Raw genomic sequence first — 17,700 nt, forward strand, 5'->3', positions numbered from 1 at the left:
AAACGACCCGCAACAACGTGAACAAAAGAAACCGCTTTAATTTGAGCAGTCAAAAATAAACTCTATGATGAAAGGCATGGTGAAACACATGGTGAAAGAAAACAATCTTGCGAGTTGCTGCACAGCACCGTACAAGGAAGCGAGCATCGATAACACGCCACACAGCCAGGTGGAAACACAAGAGCCAAGCCGCATGTGGCGAGGCCGGAAAGCGCCTGCGCTGCCGGACAAAAACACGACGCTTCGAAAGCGCACACACTCACGTAGAGCTCCCGGCGAACGCCGCTGCCCGGGCCGTCCAGCGGGAAAAAAGCCCCCTGCGGCTGTTTGCTCGTCGCTTATCTAGACGCTCGGCGAGTCACGTGCAACGTTACGCGTCAGAGTTCAGGCTGCCTGACATGCGCAGTAGCGTCGGCGCCGGCCGAGTGCGGCCGGCTGCGTTGTTGCATTGATATGCTCCAAAACAGAGGGGCCGAGGGCCCCACACTCCCCCCCTCACAAGACGGTACCCCTCCCTGGGGTTAAAAAGAGAACTGTAATATTGTTCATAATGGACAGAGTAACGTTCATGAGGTTCAAAAAGCACTGCATGGGTGTTCACGACAAATTAGACATCGTCTAAGTCCAAGAGGTTGTCAGCTGCCACCGCGTCTTGAACTGCAGGTACTTGGGGCAGGTTTTGGCTGTGGATTAGAGCTGTGGCGAACTCTGAGCAGGCGGCGCCTGGCGTCATTTGGAGCACCCGGCTGCAGAGCCTGGCGCAATGTGTCGTGCAGCCGCTGCTGCTCCTGGTGTAGCGCGCTGAGGGAGTGCGCCTCTTGAAAGATTATGCATGTATCGCATAGTGAGCACCAGCCTACGTTGGCTTCCTCGGGGAGGGGCCGGATGGGGTCTCTACGGCGATGCTCCTCCTCGGTATGGGCGGTGAATGGCGGTGGTGCCGGTAGACTGCCTCTCTCCGGCCGTACCTGCGTCTCCCAGGCGGAGGCTGATGCAAAGCACGCCACCATGCCTTTGCTGATGTGGCACCAAGTTGCCACGTGCCGCCAGCGCCCGGGAACCTCGTCCCTTGCTTGCCGACGCCGTGTGGGAGCAAAATAGGCGGGTCGACTGTACGGAGTCTGGACCGTCCTGCGATGACTGCGGCTGCGGTAGGCCGCGGAGCTGCCATAATAGCTCGGAAGGCTCCTTTCGTTGCGGTGATCACGTGGCATCCTGTAGAGCAACGGAAAAGGATGGGGACAACAAGGATCGGTCTGCGTATGGACGTTCCAATTCGGAGTGCAGCGACAACGATGAAATTGTTGTAAAGTCCAAGACACCGTTACTAGTGGTTTAGACGCTCGTAGTAGGTCTTAGATCATTGATGTTAACGGGGCCAATTGTCCGACCACCATGCATGTTTCGGAGAAGGTAGGCTAGACTGCTGACGCGTTTTATTATTAAGAAAGGGCCCTCCCATCGCGGCACGAGCGAGGCTGCAAACCCCTTTGCAGCATCGCTGAGTGGGGGTGTGCGGCGGAGGACCTTGTCGCCAGGAGTGAATTCACCATGTCGCCTTCCCTTGTTGTACTGACTGCATTGCTCCAGGCGGGCGATGTCCAGGTTTTCTCTGGCCTCCTTCAGGGTCCCGGCAAGGCGGCTCGATAGATCCTGGGTGAACCTGGAGTAATTGGACGGTGGTAATTCAGAGCTGGAAATAACGTCGTGCTCGATAGGAAACCGGAGTTCGCGACCAAGAAGAATAGCGGCTGGCGTAAAACCTGTGGATCGGTTCACCGTGGTTCTTGTGGCGAAGGCCATCTCCTGGATTCGAGCGTCCCAGTCCTTGTGGCGTTCTGTGAAAGCCACCAGCATTGTCTTCAGGTTTCTGTTGACCCGCTCTGTAATGTTCGCTTGAGGGTGGTAGGGTGTCGTTTTTTGTGCTGTACTCAGAGAGCTTTACAAGAGTCAGTAAATGTCCTGCTCGTGAAATAACTTGCGTTGTCAGTTATAAGCTGCGCTGGGAAGCCAAAACGGGTGATCGTTTCTAGCAGCTTATCCCAAATTAGCTTAGAGTCGAGCTTTCGCAGTGCGTATAGTTCTACCCATTTTGAGAAGTGATCAGTGAGCACTATCAAATAGCGATTCCCTCTCACCGATCGGGGGTAGGGACCCATTACGTCACAGGCCACGATTTCCCATGGGTATCGACTCTCTACGGGTTGCATGAAGCCCGGTGGTTTCCCTCCCCTCGGCTTCGCGATCTGGCAAGTGTGACAAGCGTGAACATACTTGAGGACGTCCTTTCTCATCTGAGGCCATGTCACGATATGACACAAATTGTCATACGTTTTCCTACCTTCGCTATGACCCGCGAGGCATGTGTCATGGTAGTACTCGAGGAAGGCTTTGCGAAGGCTCCTAGGGACAATGACCCGAAAGGGGGACTCACCGCCGTCCGCATCAGCAGTAGGTATATACCGCAAGAGTAGGCCGTCAGCTGCTTCCAGGTAGCTGTCGTAGTTGCCGGCTGGTACTGTGCTGGGCTTGCTCAGACACTGGCGTATCTGGATGCACTGGTCATCAGTGTTCTGGGCATTCAGGAGCTGTTGCCTAGAGACTAATGTTCCCCAGGCGTCTGCGGGCGCTGCTACAGCCAGGACTGCAGGTGTTGGCCCCCCTTCTCCGGGAAGTGGAGCTCTGGACAGGGCGTCTGCTACCTTATTGAAGGTTCCCTTGCGGTATTCCACCCTGTAATGGTAATTTTGGAGGGCGAGAGCCCAGCCGGCCAGGCGGCCAGCTGGGTTTTGCAACTTTGAGAGCCATGACAATGCCTGGTGATCTGTTTGAATGGTGAACTCGGCTCCATCCAAATACATGTCAAATTTCTTTAGTGCGAAAACTATCCCTAGACACTCCTTCTCTGTCACGCTATAGTTGCGCTCTGGCCCAGTAAGGGTATGACTCGCAAATGCCAAAGGGCAAAGCTTCCCTTGATGCTCCTGAAGCAATACCGCACCTATGCCGTACTCACTTGCGTCCGTTTGCACCGTGAATGGCAGGTTGAGGTCGGGAAGCCGTAGGCGTCCCTTATCCGCGATCGCTGCGGACAACGCTCGAAATGATCCATCCTCAGTGTCCGTCCAGGACCAACGGGCGCCTTTCCGGAGTAGCTGATGGAGGGGTCGTGCTAGGTCGGCGCAGTTCGGAATGAAGTGCCGGTAGAATCCTACCATGCCCAAAAAGCGCTGGAGGCTCTTGACGTCTGTCGGCGGTGGGAACTTCAGTATGGCCTGGAGTTTTTCTTCATCTGGGCGGACTGTGCCTTGCTCCACTACGAAACCAAGGAGGTTGATTCTATTTGCCACCAACTGGACCTTGCTGGGATTAATGGTGATACCTGCATTCTGCATTCGCTGAAGAACGTTGGTTAGATGATTGAGGTGTTCTTCTAGACTCTCCGAGAACACTACTACATCATCCATGTAGGCCATAGCGTAGATAAACTTAGCGTCTTCGAGCACAATATCCAATACTCGCTGAAAAGTGGCAGGTGAATTACACAAACCGAAGGGTAGCCGTACAAACTCGAACAGTCCTCGAAGGCAAGTAAAGGCAGTTTTTTCAATGTCATTACGGTCAATCGGGATCTGCAGAAAACCTCTGCTACAGTCAAGAGTGGTAAAAAACTTTGCTGATCCAAGTGAATACATGACCGATTCGACAGATGGAAAGGGGTAGGAGTCTCGAACTGTTGCAGCGTTCAGCCGCCGTTAATCGACGGACAACCTTGCTGTGCCGTCTTTCTTAGGCGCGAGAACAGGGAATGCCCAAGGACTTTTTGAGGGTCTCGCCGCACCAGTGGCCAGCATTTCGTTCGGGCACCATCCAACAGTGATCGCTTGTGGACGCTCAAGGGCCTTGGGTAGAACCGGATCGGACGAGCACTGCTGGTGTCGATCCTGTGAGTCAGAACGTTGACCTTCCCAGGGGCCTCCGTGAACATTGCTGCGAAGGGCTTCAGTGTCCTCTCGATTCTGCACCTTTCGGCTGGTGATCCCCTGAAAGACTTCAAAACCGTGAGAATACCACTTCCAGTGACGGTGTCCGAATGGCTGTTTGTGGCCAGTAACTGTGAATGCAAAGCACCAGGTTGTGCTGTGAACTTAAATGCCGCAGTATTCATGCCGTACTGGTAAGTTTGGTTTCGAAGGTCTATCACGATTCCCGCCTTGGCTATGAAGTTGCGGCCCAATATCACTGGACAGGAAAGGCCGGGAAGGTGTAGGAAGCGCTGTCTAATTTTCGCCCATTGATAGTGACTGTTAAACGGGCTGCCGAGGTGGCAGATGCTACGTGAGTGACGTCATACGCAGGTTGGTGTTTACACTCCGTAACCGGAGGTGTTTCGCATCACAGGCGTTTTTAACTCTATCGCCAAAAACTGAAACTGTAGAGCCTGTGTCTAAAAGCGCAGGCACTTCTATTCCGGCCACATTCACCGCAACCAGCGGCATATTGTCAAGGTGGGTCTCATTACAACGAGATGTTGACGGAACAGCGCTCACCGTTTGTTCCTGAAGCTTTTTGGGTAACGCCGGAGGCTCCCACGTTGATCTGTGCCGGGTGAGCGGTTCTCGTCTCTGCTTCACCGGCGGTCGTTCACGGTTGTATTTTGTGGCAGCAGGATGGTGCGACGACCAAAATATCCTGCATCGTGGTGTGGTTCTGGCCCCCCGAACTCCGTCAGCAGGAGGGGGCGAACGACGACTTGCACCCACAACTCCGTCAGCAGGAGGGGCGAACGACGACTTGCACCCACAACTCCGTCAGCAGGAGGGGGCGAACGACGACTTGCACCCACAACTCCGTCAGCAGGAGGGGGCGAACGACGACTTGCACCCACAACTCCGTCAGCAGGAGGGGGCGAACGACGACTTGCACCCACAACTCCGTCAGCAGGAGGGGGCGAACGACGACTTGCATCTGACACCGCGGGGCAGTCGGCAGGTGCTGCAGGTTGTGTACACGGCACGCCTACCGGCACTTCATGGCAGGCTGCAAGGAGGCTGGGCGGCTGCAAGGAGGCGCCCGGGACCGGTAGGTTGCGGGCCGGCGAGTGGTCATAACTGCTTACCACCGCCGGCCGTCGGCGTTTCCCTGCTTACGAGAGCCGCGGGGACTTGGGCACTGGCTTCTGTTGTGGCCTCGACCACCACACTGGAAACAGACCGGAAAGTCAGTGTTTGTGTCGTCCATACCTTGCCGCGTGCTTGGATCCGCAGACCGGCGACGGCCATGGGTACGCCGTGGGGGTGCTCCCGGGTTCCGGCCTCGGAGTGGGAAGGGGCCCTTTGGTCCAAGAGCTTGGTAGCTGAACGGGTCCACCGAGCGAGGCAGGGGCGGAGGCAAACGAGGTCCCCCATTTGCAGTGAGCGCACCAGGCCACGCGCATGAGGGCTCCAGGGTGGTTTCTGTAGGGGGCAGAGGCCGATAGGTCAATTCGGCTAACATGGCGGCCTGGATATCAGAAGCCGCTTTTGCGAGATCGTCCAGTGACGAAAAGCTACGCCCCCGAAAATAGGCCTGAAAGCGTGGGTAGGCTTGGCGTATCGCTCGTGTGACCTTCTCTGTTTCTGGTGCAGAGGGGTCGGCACGCCCATAAAGTTCCTGAAATGAGCGTATATATTCCAAAAGGCTTTCCTCCTCTGCCTGTGTGCGAGTGTACAATTCATCTTTAATGCGGACGGCATAGTCGGGGGGAAGGAACTCTGCCCTTAGCCTTTCAGGGCCACTGGCAAAACGCGTTGTAAAATAATGTCGTCTGGTAGGGCTTCCGCGTTACGGTAGTCAAGCATTTCTTGTAGGAAGTCTGCTACAGATTTTTCGTCCGTGTGCCCTTCATATGTCGGCACTGCGAGCTGCAAACAGAGGGTAGGTGGTTCAGTTTGCGCCTGTCGCTCAAGCAGCGTAGTTATCCGGCTCAAAACGTCGGTCATATCTGCCGCGGCCGCCCCTTTTTCCTCGTTGTCAGACATTCTGTCAGTCGCGTGGTTGGTTGGCTCGTTACGATTAGTAAGTTTACCTGAGCGTAGAAGGATTAGAAATGGAAATGTCCGAGGAGAAATGTTTGGCCCACACACACTAAACAATTTCTCACCCTTAAGGGTGAAAATTGGCTTGTCCCCAGACGCTCACCCTTTCTTACCTAAAGGGTGCAACCAATAGGGTGCAAAAGATAGGGTGAAGATACCGCACCCTTAAAGACGGGTGCCCAGCTTAAAATTTTAGAGGGTGCAATTGTTGCACCCTTCTCTAAGGGTGCACTTTTTCCTTTGCACCCTTACGAAATAGGTGGCAAAAGGGTGCACCGCATAGATTCGCCCTGAAGCAGTAGCCTGGGATTAATATGCAGCAGGAATTGTAAGCATAAATATAGAACTCTGTGGGCCCATATTCTTAGTTTGCATCGTTTTCGCTCTCAACAGGTTGGTACAAACACAGGACATCCTTGTCAATGCTGACTGGCAACCCAACAGACATCTTTGAAATGCTTTAACCATTGCAAGAGAAAGTGAAAATGACACTTCGGACAGGTCAAGGATGCATGAAAACTCATATTCAAAAGTTTTCATGCACTCGTGATCTGTCCGAAGTGTCATTTTCACTTTCCCCTGCACTGGTTAAAGCATTGCAGAGAAGTCTGCTCGGTTGCTAGTCAGCATTGACGAGGAGTTCCTATGTTTGTATCAATAAGTTGAAGGCAAAAACAATGCAAATAAGAATATGGGGCCACAGAATCCTATATTTATGCTTGCATTTCCTGCCACACATCAATCCCAGGCTACTGCTTCAGGGCGAGTCTATAAAGAACATCTTATACGCATCTAACAAAAATACTTTCCATGTTTAGGTATATGTAATTTTGATGAGGCACAATGACATGTATACTGCTCAATTTCAAGGTCTATCTGTTCATGCCATGGAGATGCTTGGCAACTGTTCAGACAAGCATGCTGAGCAAAAACATACCAAAAATAGGGCATGGAGATTCTTAAAACAATAATGGGAAAAAGTGTGTGCTGCAAAGTTACTCAGAGGTCGCTTTACAATCATATACAAGTGACACCTACAGTTTTGGTAGCAAAGTTTATTCACACTATCAGAAAGTTATTTGGCTGGTTTATAGGGTTGGACAACTCAAAAACACTTGGAGGAATCTCTACAATTTATTACAGTGCAGTATCACAACATAATGACATGTCAGAGCAAGAGCAAAATAGTGCATCACTTTTTAGTGCATGGCCCCCTCTCCTACACAAATGGCTAAGAAATGTGTAGATATACAAAAAAGGCATGTATATTTATGACAAGACAGCAGAACATACAACTCCTAGCACATGAAAATTGAGATACTTTAGGTAACTGTTCAAGAACTGGTACAACTAGGTACAATGCATAATGAAAGAAGAGGCACCTAGAAAATGTGTTGAATAGCTTGCAGTCATACTGAATTTTGAAGACCATGTTGGCGGACAGAACCGCTGCCAGTCACTCCACCCACTTGTCGCAGAGAACAGCCTTTCACGGTCCACGTGGATGCGCAGCAGGTCAACATCTTCAATAGTTTCCCCAGAGTATATGCTGACAGGAGTAGCTGGTACATGAGTCCTGAAGTGGCAATAAAATATTGCATCAGTGCCGATTGCTGAAGAGGTATTCTTGCAAAAAAAGTTGAAAGTGCACAGGAAGACACACTTGAGTCCCGTGTGTCCTGTGTCGTCTTCACTTGGGTTTGTGTCTTCCTGTGCGCTTTTACCTTTCGTCAAGTTGCAATGCATCATCTAGCCCATCTTCAAGATTTGTTAAAATATTCCTTCAAACCCACTTCTTGTATAGCTACTCAAATGCTACAAATTATCTCACTATAATAGAAAGAATGTTAACAAATAAAACGGCTTGTTTGATATTTATGCACACAAAATTTGCTTAAGCCAAATGTAAATTTGTGGGCAAAGGCCAGCAAACATACAATGTCTAAATTGGCAGGTTTCGTTTTTTGTAATTATTCCAAATTTACTCATGTCAATATGTTTGTAATTCAATTAAACACTGATGAAAATACATGACACAATTTCTTTGCCAACTGTAATCTGCAAGTTATTTACAGATGTCATTAAAAATTCGTTATGAAACAGACAAAAAATGGCACGAGTGCAGGTGGAACGCTGACAATAGGTACGCGCGTGAGGACCGCACATTTTAAAACTTAGCCTTTAGTTGAAAGCAGCACTTGTTTTCTTTTTTTTTTTTTCATGTTGTATGATTGGGAAACTGCTCTACCTGCAGATACAATGTGGTACCTGCTCTTGCTCACAGTTCTAGGGCTCTTTGATGCTTCTGTTGCTCTTTACCGTCATAGCTCTAAAGGAATTATTTTCTTCTGCACAATACAATTCTAAATGCTACATGGTAAAGCTTATAACAAATCCTGAAGACAGTAAGCTACGGGATCAAAATGACATTCAGCAGATCTCTATAATATGTTTTTAGGCCTTTAGATCATCTTTTATATATGGTTTTACTTTGCATGTAGATTGACAGGACTACCGTTAGTCTTTCAGATTATAGACTCCCTTTTGGGCGGTAGAGGCCCATAGAACTGTGGCCATTACCTGCACATAAACATACTACTTGTTATAAAATGATCCAGGATAGAACAAGAGCAAGGTGACTACATAGCATGAAAGAGAATTGAAGGGTAGCAGAAAAGCTTCAGTTTGCAAGCCAAGCCAAAAGTTTAAAAAGGCACTTGTCTATCTGGACACCATGCGCATCACTGGCAGGGAAGAACCTTTTACTTCCCAAGAAGAAAACTGAGAAAGGGAGGGAGGGGAGAGAAAGAGGGGCAGAGCGAGAAGTGAAATTATGCTTGTCTGGGTATTAACTTCTACGACTTTGGTCTGGGCGGTCTATCACCAAAACAACAAAATAAAAAGGTGGATGTAGCAGGGAAAACTACAGTATGGGGTAGAAAAGTCAGCATCTAAAGCAGGTTCAACGCTAGCACATGTTTCTTGAAAGGAACAGGCAATACAGCTGCAGTTAAATAGTTGTTAAGAGCTGTTTGGAAATGGTTAAGTACTAGCATAGGCTAAGAATGCCATGCAAAGCATAAATGAAATGCTGAGGAGAAAGGACAACTGAAAAAATGAATTTGAGTAAGCCTTACCTGCCAAAACAGGCATTATCAGACGAAAGATTCAAGGGGTAACCAAAGTCACCAGTGATAAAGAGGAAATGTTTAAAAGACACGTTGAGCTTATGCTAGTGGAGATACACTTGCTGTAAATAAATTGCACCATTCATGGTGCATGTGACTGCCTTGCCAACTACTTATGGTGTGGGGATTGTATTTAAGGGATTCAAACGTTCCTTTCGAGATATTTATTTTCCACTGCTCTAAATTCATGGATTAGAAATGGCTCCCTATAGTTGGTTTTTGTAGAATTAAAGCTTACTCGAGATAAATACCCTAATTTCATCAAAATTATGGCCAATTTCATTTAAAGGCTATAGACTGCATTAACTAAGGTTTTGCTTGTGCCTGCCCGACAACTATTTAATGTTATGCTCATTCATTGCCCTGTCTCTCCAATTTTTATTTATCTAGACACTAGGTAATGAATACTTTTTCCAATGGAAACTCAACGTGTTTACCCAAAGTTCTGTCTTTTTATATTTTTTCTTCTTGATAATGTTTGATAATTTTTCACTATTCACGTGCGACATATAATTCTTTTTTTTTATCACTACACTCCTGGACACCTAACGCTGGTATATAATTCGCCACCTCTGGAATGCTTTTCAAAAGTACTCTGCTGCTGCTGCTGTAGCCCAGCTCAGAGAAAGCTATTTAAAAGATAACATTCTCTTAACCCTTAGCTCTATTCTCCTTCCCTCCTCTGCTTTCTTCTTGTAAAACAAAAGCATATACAAGCTCCACATCTGATGACCACACTGCCAAGATGAGGACAAGTACCTTTATTGAAATGCTGGCTGCTGGACTGAGGCTCACCCTCAACCCTTGCTTAGTATTCTTGGAAACAATGTTTATAGATAATGCAAAATACAAAGAATAATCATTATTTTATTGTCTATTAAGGCCCTCTAGTTGAAGAGAGGTAACTTTGAAGAGTGGCAGTAGTCTTACAGTTTAGATACTGCAGGCACCAAGAAAGAAACTCCATATACACATTTAATGCACTCGAAAAATACAAATAAAAGGAAATGAAAGGCAAAATTAGCATGTGCTCATGCTCCAAGTGAAATATAAGCTGCCGACTGAACTTGGAAGGGTCGAATTTAATGAGAGAGTGGTCCAATATAATGAATTCTTTTCATCAGTGATAACAGGAGAACTCCATATGAGAGCTGCAATGATGCTCATAGGTGGCAGTAGAATTATGTCCCAAACAGCAGAAAAAAAATGGTTATAAAATACCTTTAAGCGAGGGATTTCTCTTCTATGTACTGTTGTGAGCAGAAATAAGGTGATTTATTGATCTTATTTCTGTACTGTTTGCCAGGTATGGGTAAAAAAGTGGTAGTAGTAACTTTCTGAAAAGCAGGCAAGGTAACCTTATAAAGTGAAATAAATGTGGTTCCGGTTACAGAAATAAGCCTAATGCATAATGGCCTTAGCAGCCTATGTGCCATAATGCCCAATACACCACAACATTGAAGCCGGTTAAGCAGCTTCATGATTTACTGAAATATGAAATAGCTGTCATTGAAAAAAGCAATCTACAATATCTTATCGGTGTATTCATATAAGAACTGTAATTGAGGTCCTATGACCATTTTTTGTTTTCAGTGAAATTGTTATATGTGGTGGGCAATTGTCTCTGCACAAATATGGGTTTAGTTTGGCAAGGTGTGGTGTAGTTTCTTTGGAAAAAAGTCGTATATCGCTGCAGGTGAAAAATGCAGTTTTGCTTTTTAAAAATGTTGAAAGTTTGGAGACCTGCTGCTAGCGTACTAAAAGCTTGCCAGCTATTATTTTTATCCACTAAATCTATGCAAATGTTACTTTTATGGGAGTTATTAAAAACATGTTTTGTTGTTGTAGTTGATGAAGTAAAAAATCCAGAACTTTGCTCCAGAGGCACCACGCTACAAAAAGTCCATTTTCAACCTTAAATAGGGGCATGATGACCATATTTTATGAAGCCTTTTTTCGTTTATAAATCCGATAATTTCCTTATTTTCAGGCAAAACAGGGAGCTCTAGACTGCCCTGCATGTTCTTGCCAATGGATCAAATCTGCCCAAGATTTGAAAACCGCAAAAATTTGATTTCAACTTTTTTTAAATATCATCGATTTTTATGAAAATCCCTCTCAAGAATCCTCAGTACCTAATGAATATTACAGCTTGAAGAAGGGCTGCATTATATTGTTTAACATTATAAAAAAAGTTCAAAATTGAGCACTGGTTTTGAAGCTTGTTAATATTCAACCCTACATTCTGGCACAACTAAATAAAGTGCTGCCACTAAAACTCTTTCTGCACATTATCCTGGCCTAGTTCTCTATTTGGAAGTTCCAGACTTGCTTGTTCTTCCTCCATATTATCTTGCAATTGGCAAAAATTTGAAACTACAAAAAAACCTGACAACTGTGACTTGAATTTCAAAAACTACAGCATCTTCTTTTTCATTGAACTCCCATAAAAACAATCCTTAGTACTTTATAAACATCTGGTACAAAAATGTGTTGCGCTACGTAAGCTAAAGGTATAAAAATAAATATAGAACTGAACGCATGTTGTCTCTGTAGAAATGCTTATGGCTTCCCCTTAAGAAGTAGGAGTCAAAAGTTCAATTTATTATTTGCTGAATTTAGTTTCATTCTAACATATGCAATATCCAAAGCCTTCTCAACGCTTATAAAGTAACTTTTCTGCTTGTTGGCAGTGTTGATTGCTTGAAATGGATTAAATTCGCTATTGCTTAAAATTTCGTGGCAGAACGCCAGAACGGTTTACAATGGTTTAACTTTTTTTCTATATCATATTTTATTTGATGAGCTCCCAATTTTGCATGAAATAAGAAAATAAGCAAAGAATCTGAATATATAACAGAAAAAGATTTTAATGCTAACGACATAATACATCAAGCCCATATATAGGTTTGAAAATTGACTTTTTTTGTAGCGCGCTGTTTCTGGAGTAATGTTTGCGATCTTTTACTAACTCAAGTGCAACAGAAAAGCAGGTTTTTAATCATTCTCATAGAGGTAAAGGTTGCATAGATTCAGTAGGTAAAAAGGGATGGATGACAAAATTTCTGTACACTAGCAGCAGGTCTCCAAAGTTGCAACTTTCTGAAAGGGCAAAAATGGCATTTTCCACCTGTAGTGATTTACAATTTTTTTTTCCAGAGAAAACTACACCATATCATGCAAAATTAAGGTTCATTTTTTTGTGTCGAGACATTTGCCCGCCACATATAAAGATTTCATTGAAGACAAAAAATGGCCATGGGACCTTGATTACCGTTCTTATCTGAACACACCCTTATCCTCATCATATGTGCAGATTTCCTATGCTTCTCATCAGTGTGCAGAATGAAACAGGTATCCAATTTGCCCAGCCTTTTTTAGTGCGCGAGCACAAAATGGCCAACAGCCAAATGCACCTTCAATTATTCATAGAGCAGGAAATAAGAGTGAGTTAAGCGAGGATTTTGTATTCTGTAACTTCCAACTACAATAAAGCATTTCAGATAAATTGTACGGAATGCAGGCAGGCTACTATGTGTGGTCTAGGGTTTAGTTCCACGTTTCCTGATAGGCCATGTAGGTGTATGAATTATGCTAATCAGCAACAAATGTCAAAGGAGGTGATATATAAAAATTAAGAATTGTTTACCAGTCTCGTAACTAACCTGAGTTGAAAACGTGACTGCATGACTCCATTCTCTCTAGTTGCAGGCGGGTGATGGCTTGAATAAATATCCAGAGCTCAGAGGGCGTGCAGCAGTGCAGGCAAGAAATGGTCTGAAGCTGGATCCACAGAATGCACTGCAGCTTGAGCCACCTTGTCCTTGTCAGTGATGAGTGGTGACATAGAAGAGGGTTCCAAAGTAGCTGCAGGTAAAGTAGACAAGCCTGTATTAAAAAAGACTGATCAGCAGTAATAATGGCATTTGCATGCCCTAAAGTGCAATCAGATTTGGCAAAAACGTATTTTGAAAAATGTAAAAGTAAGTTACATATTCAGTTATATAACCACTGACGGAAATATACTCCACAAGAGCGCGGAAACAAGCTGGAGCACATTCTGCACAATATTGCTCCCTTTACTAAAATATTACAAGAAATAGCTTTTTGATTCCCAGAAAAAAAAAATCGAAAATAGTATTGGCCAGAAATTCTGCTAACTTTTAGCAGGCATTTTGCAGCTACATGAGTGCCAGTACAACACAGGCATTTCCAGAGTTCTAAAACATGCAGATCTTTGTATACTGGCCCACAGAAGGAATGAAAAAAAAAATACTATTGAATAAATGGTGTTTAAGAAAGTTGTTTCTAAATATCTTGGCAGAAACTGTGGAAGGAAACCAATTGATGAGATGTCATCCATTAGGTTCAAAAAACAATAATGACAGCATAAAATTCAAATGTGAAACCTTACTTTTGGCACCAAAAACAAAAAATGGAGATGTGAATATCGGACGGTATGAATGTGATCGAAAGAAAATTTAGCAAGGACCACTTATCAATGGGGCTTAGTATATTTCCTTTAGGAATCCGGTGTGTACCAATTTTTGTAAAAAATCGTTCTTTATTGCAAGGCATACTATCACACGAAAGGAAGAAAAAAGAATGCGAGCAATAAGACCGAGGAGGTTAAGTTTTCAAAATTCAGGGACTGAACAAAAATAAAAAATGTAGAGAATATGCAATCTTTTTTTTTTTTCTGCTTCTAGAGCGGTTTGTCAATTTTAATCTCATTTTGCTCGCAAGACTCATAAAGCAATGTTTTACTGACTACGAAATCCATAGCTTGTGTAGTGCAAGAACAGCTCCAGGAAGAGGCCAATTTGAAGCCATGACTGCGATCGATCGGCCTGTGCTCAAAGCAAGCACAGTATGAAAACAAAACAAAACGAAAATGCTGATTCAAAACCAAATGCAGAAACTAAAAACAAAGAAACTAGCTGGCCTACATAATGCCTATTGTAACAGGCAAATAGAACTGCTCCAAGAAGTAGATTTAAGGAAAAGAGCGAAGAAAGTGAACATTTGGTCAGAACAAAAAAACATAGCAACACTGTCGCAGCAACTTACTGCACGCTTTTTGGCCTAGAATCAAAGCTGTCAGCTTCTACTTGAATGCAGAAGCATCACCTACAAATATCCATGCATTGTAATGCCCACTACTGACAACACAAAATATAAAGGACTGTAGGAAGCAAGTGTAAAAACCATAAGAAAAGCATCACAACCCAAAAGCAAGACTTTATTCGCCAGGCAAGCGGATACAATACCCTATCGATAAAATCAGCTTATATTGCGATTATAAATGTAAATCCTGTTGGGGAAAAATAACATCGCTTGGGCATAGTAGCCACTCAAAATGGTGTTTTGTAAATTATGCGGTTTAAAGTCCCGCAGAGGCAAATGGAATACGACCATACAGGATGGCTAAAGAATATTTTTATACTTCAGCAAATCCGCTACACGCACTCACAAGGCACCATACCATGCGCTTCTCTATTTCACCTCTATTTAACCTGCTACCTAGGGATGATCAACGGAGCGGAAAAGCCGCGATGACGGATGGGAAAGTGGTTTGAATTCCTACGTCCGCAAAGTGCTGGCGTTATCTCGAAAGTCAGCTAAACATTTTATGTACCAACACAGTGCGTTTCCTTTACTTTGCCCCATAACGAGAATTAGCACTAATAGAAACGAGTAGAACGAGGCCGAGACTGACAAATCAGCGCTCATCATTGAACTTCCATTCGTGAACCTCCTGCGCGTAAGGCAAGAAAGCCCAGCATGTGTATTTTTATTTTTTTTTAAGGAAGGAGTTCTATTTTCTAGCAGCAAATCTGCGCAAAATCCCCGCGACATCCAATTTCATGAGCGTTATTTTTGCGGCCAGCTGAAATCAAGCGCGTTCCGTTCCAGCCCGTTCTGTCACGTTCCCAAACAAACGACAAACAGTGTAGCAATGCGGTAGGCCATTGTTACTGTTCCCGCACTGCCCGCCTCGGAATGTGAGTATGCTTACCTTTACAGACGATTGCGTAAGCCGTCCAGAAAGCTGTTCGCCTTCTCACCACCGGTACCGAATCAACAAGTGGGTTCAGTTGGTCACGCAGAAAAACATTTTCACGCATTCTTCCTTCGAGCTTCTCAAACTTGACACGATGAACCAACCAATACGCTTGAGCAAAGCAAAGAGCACGAACACTGAAAACTACACACTAAACAGTTTCTGACCCTTAAGGGTGAGAAAAAGGGTGCGCTACAAATTCCACCTTATTTTGGCCGACGCACCCTAAATTAAGGGTGCAGAATGGGGCATTTACCCAAAGGGTGCGAACGACGGCGCTGAAAGGGAGCGGCAACAAATGAGTGCGGCAAGTACAGTATATATTCGAATGGTGTACACGTCACAAAGCGTAGTTGTTAATATGTCTCACGAAAAAATAAAGTGGAATTGAGTGACGGTAACCGCAGAAAATATTGAACGTTTGTATACAATATATAATCTGTCAGGAAAGTTGATTAGTTCAATTTCTTTTTTTTTTTTCAAATGTATTGCAGTTAGCATACACATATCACTCACAGGACCTTTGCATCAGCAAAATACAATCAGTACTGGTTTAGAGAGTGCATGAAAAATTGTAATGATTATAAAATTGATGGCAGTGTGGGAAATTTGTTTGGGAGAATAGAAATATTAAGTCATATTGGAGGCATGTTGGGTTCATGCAAGAAAATTTGGGATTTTTGGGTTTTTAGAGTTGGATGACAATCAACAATGAATGAACCAAATCTTGGAGGGTGAGGCGACATAATGGGTGAAGGTACTCTTAAAACTAAGTCAGCTGACTGAAAATTCTGTATAATTACGTGTTTGCGCGTTTTCTGTTGAAGTTGTCAAGCGAATGTGAGCACCGAGCCCCCACTTCCAAACATGGTTTTATATTGCAGAGATTCAACTGAGTATGGGCATATTGCGAAGTTCTCGGTAACACACGTTCGTCGCAGAGAATGCCTACATTTCATCAACACATTGACTGCGTACACGTGAAGAGTTTGCAGCCTTTACACCTTAGCACGGCACCTCTTCGAATTACGTACTGCATAGATGTTTTAAAAAGGCTGCATTTGATTTCCTTACACCACATCGAATAAAGCACTTTTAAAGGACAATTGACATTAAATGTTGGCATTTTTCTTTTTGTTAAGGTGCGCAAGACCAATCGGCTTTTGCCTACGACCACTCAGTATTTTTTTTTTTGCGTTTCTTGCTAGTTTTGGTTTCAGCAGCTGAGAGATGGCTGTGATATCACAATCAAATCTACGCGACGCTCGGCCTGAAAAAACAGCAATATAATTGCAGACTCTTCATCTTTTGTAATTCTTGTCCTCCAAGAAAGACGGCTTTCATTTTCTGCTGAATTAAAACAACACTGGAGCGATTTTATCGCTGAGTTATTCATGACTCACGTGAACTAAACTTGACTGTGACGCAATAGCCATAGCTCGATGGCTTAGTCCTTAGTCGCGGAGGTTCCGGCCCCCTTTCCTCATTCCTGCGTGCCAGGAGCGGGGAGTAGGGGGCCTCCTAAATCGATGGAAATTAAAGTTTTAATCAATCAATCAATCGACTGTTGAAAGCGAAACCAAAACTGTTGATAAAAGAAATTTGATAATAAATTATACAGCGAGCGTAAGCGAATATCATAAGACGATTCATATACAGTAATGTCTTACGCATTATTACAAAGGATAAAACACGAATTCAAAAATGAAGTGTCTATACTCCTTTAAAACGCGTAGGAAACGACGCGTAGCACTAATTAGAAAGGAGAAAAAGAGAAAGTTATCTACGTCGTCTGGCCTTTGTCAGCACATTTACTAGGCAGCTTTGTTCAGCACCGTATTATCTGCACGCACAGCGAGACACTTCTGTGCACAATAGACAACGGACTTCCTACTCGGGTTCCAATTCTGCTGCTTCATTTGCTGTGCTGCCGATTATATATTTTAGACAGTTGCCTTGTTTTCGAAACTACTGATTTTCTACAAGAAAATTTCATGTGCACTTTGTTCGGCTTCGCTGATCCACCACCGGAAAATGAGATTCGTATTAATGATGTCATCTGAACTGGCACGTGCACTGAGTGCATTGAGTTTCAAAAGTACTTTTCAAACTCAATGCAAAGCAAGCAACAGGTCGTTATTTCAAATTGCCCCCAACTGGCAATTTCCTGGGTGTTGCTCCGATTTCTCCTGCCGTCAATATGCCTTTATGCCAAATTAAGGCACTAGAAATAACACTAAAAAACAGAAAACACTCAAGCTTCATTTTTTGTAACGAAACTGAAACTGAAACAGAAACGGACTATACTCTATGCTTTCACCCTTTCACCGCCAGGCGGCCGCCGGTAGCCCAGCTACTTTCCTCTCGCCAA

The 17,700-nt window shown here is 44.6% G+C and overlaps 1 protein-coding gene across 1 annotated transcript; it reads right to left on the minus strand.

The window, feature by feature from the left end:
• Positions 1–20: 20 nt before the first annotated feature.
• Positions 21–14,344, minus strand: LOC146179253 (uncharacterized). Its single transcript, XM_084578929.1, has 5 exons — positions 14,336–14,344; positions 12,931–13,132; positions 7,493–7,653; positions 4,551–5,456; positions 21–1,215 (listed from the first exon to the last, which is right to left on the minus strand). The coding sequence occupies exons 2-4, from the start codon at positions 12,959–12,961 to the stop codon at positions 5,106–5,108; spliced, it is 543 nt and encodes a 180-aa protein (XP_084435055.1). The 5' UTR covers positions 12,962–13,132; positions 14,336–14,344; the 3' UTR covers positions 21–1,215; positions 4,551–5,105.
• Between the last annotated feature and the right edge of the window lie 3,356 nt (positions 14,345–17,700).

The sequence above is a fragment of the Amblyomma maculatum genome, chromosome 9 (genome assembly GCF_055883805.1).
Source record: "Amblyomma maculatum isolate TAMU_Amacu chromosome 9, ASM5588380v1, whole genome shotgun sequence".
NCBI classification, from domain to species: domain Eukaryota; kingdom Metazoa; phylum Arthropoda; class Arachnida; order Ixodida; family Ixodidae; genus Amblyomma; species Amblyomma maculatum.

What these genes read in the sequence shown, in the direction of transcription:
- LOC146179253 (XM_084578929.1), bottom strand. Translation starts at nt 12,961, where the DNA reads ATGGAGTCATGCAGTCACGTTTTCAACTCAG. An exon ending in CAGTCACGTTTTCAACTCAG is followed by an intron (nt 7,654 to 12,930) that starts GTTAGTTACGAG and finishes TTGCCACTTCAG; the next exon opens with GACTCATGTACCAGCTACTC. An exon ending in AACATGGTCTTCAAAATTCA is followed by an intron (nt 5,457 to 7,492) that starts GTATGACTGCAA and finishes TGCCCCCTACAG; the next exon opens with AAACCACCCTGGAGCCCTCA.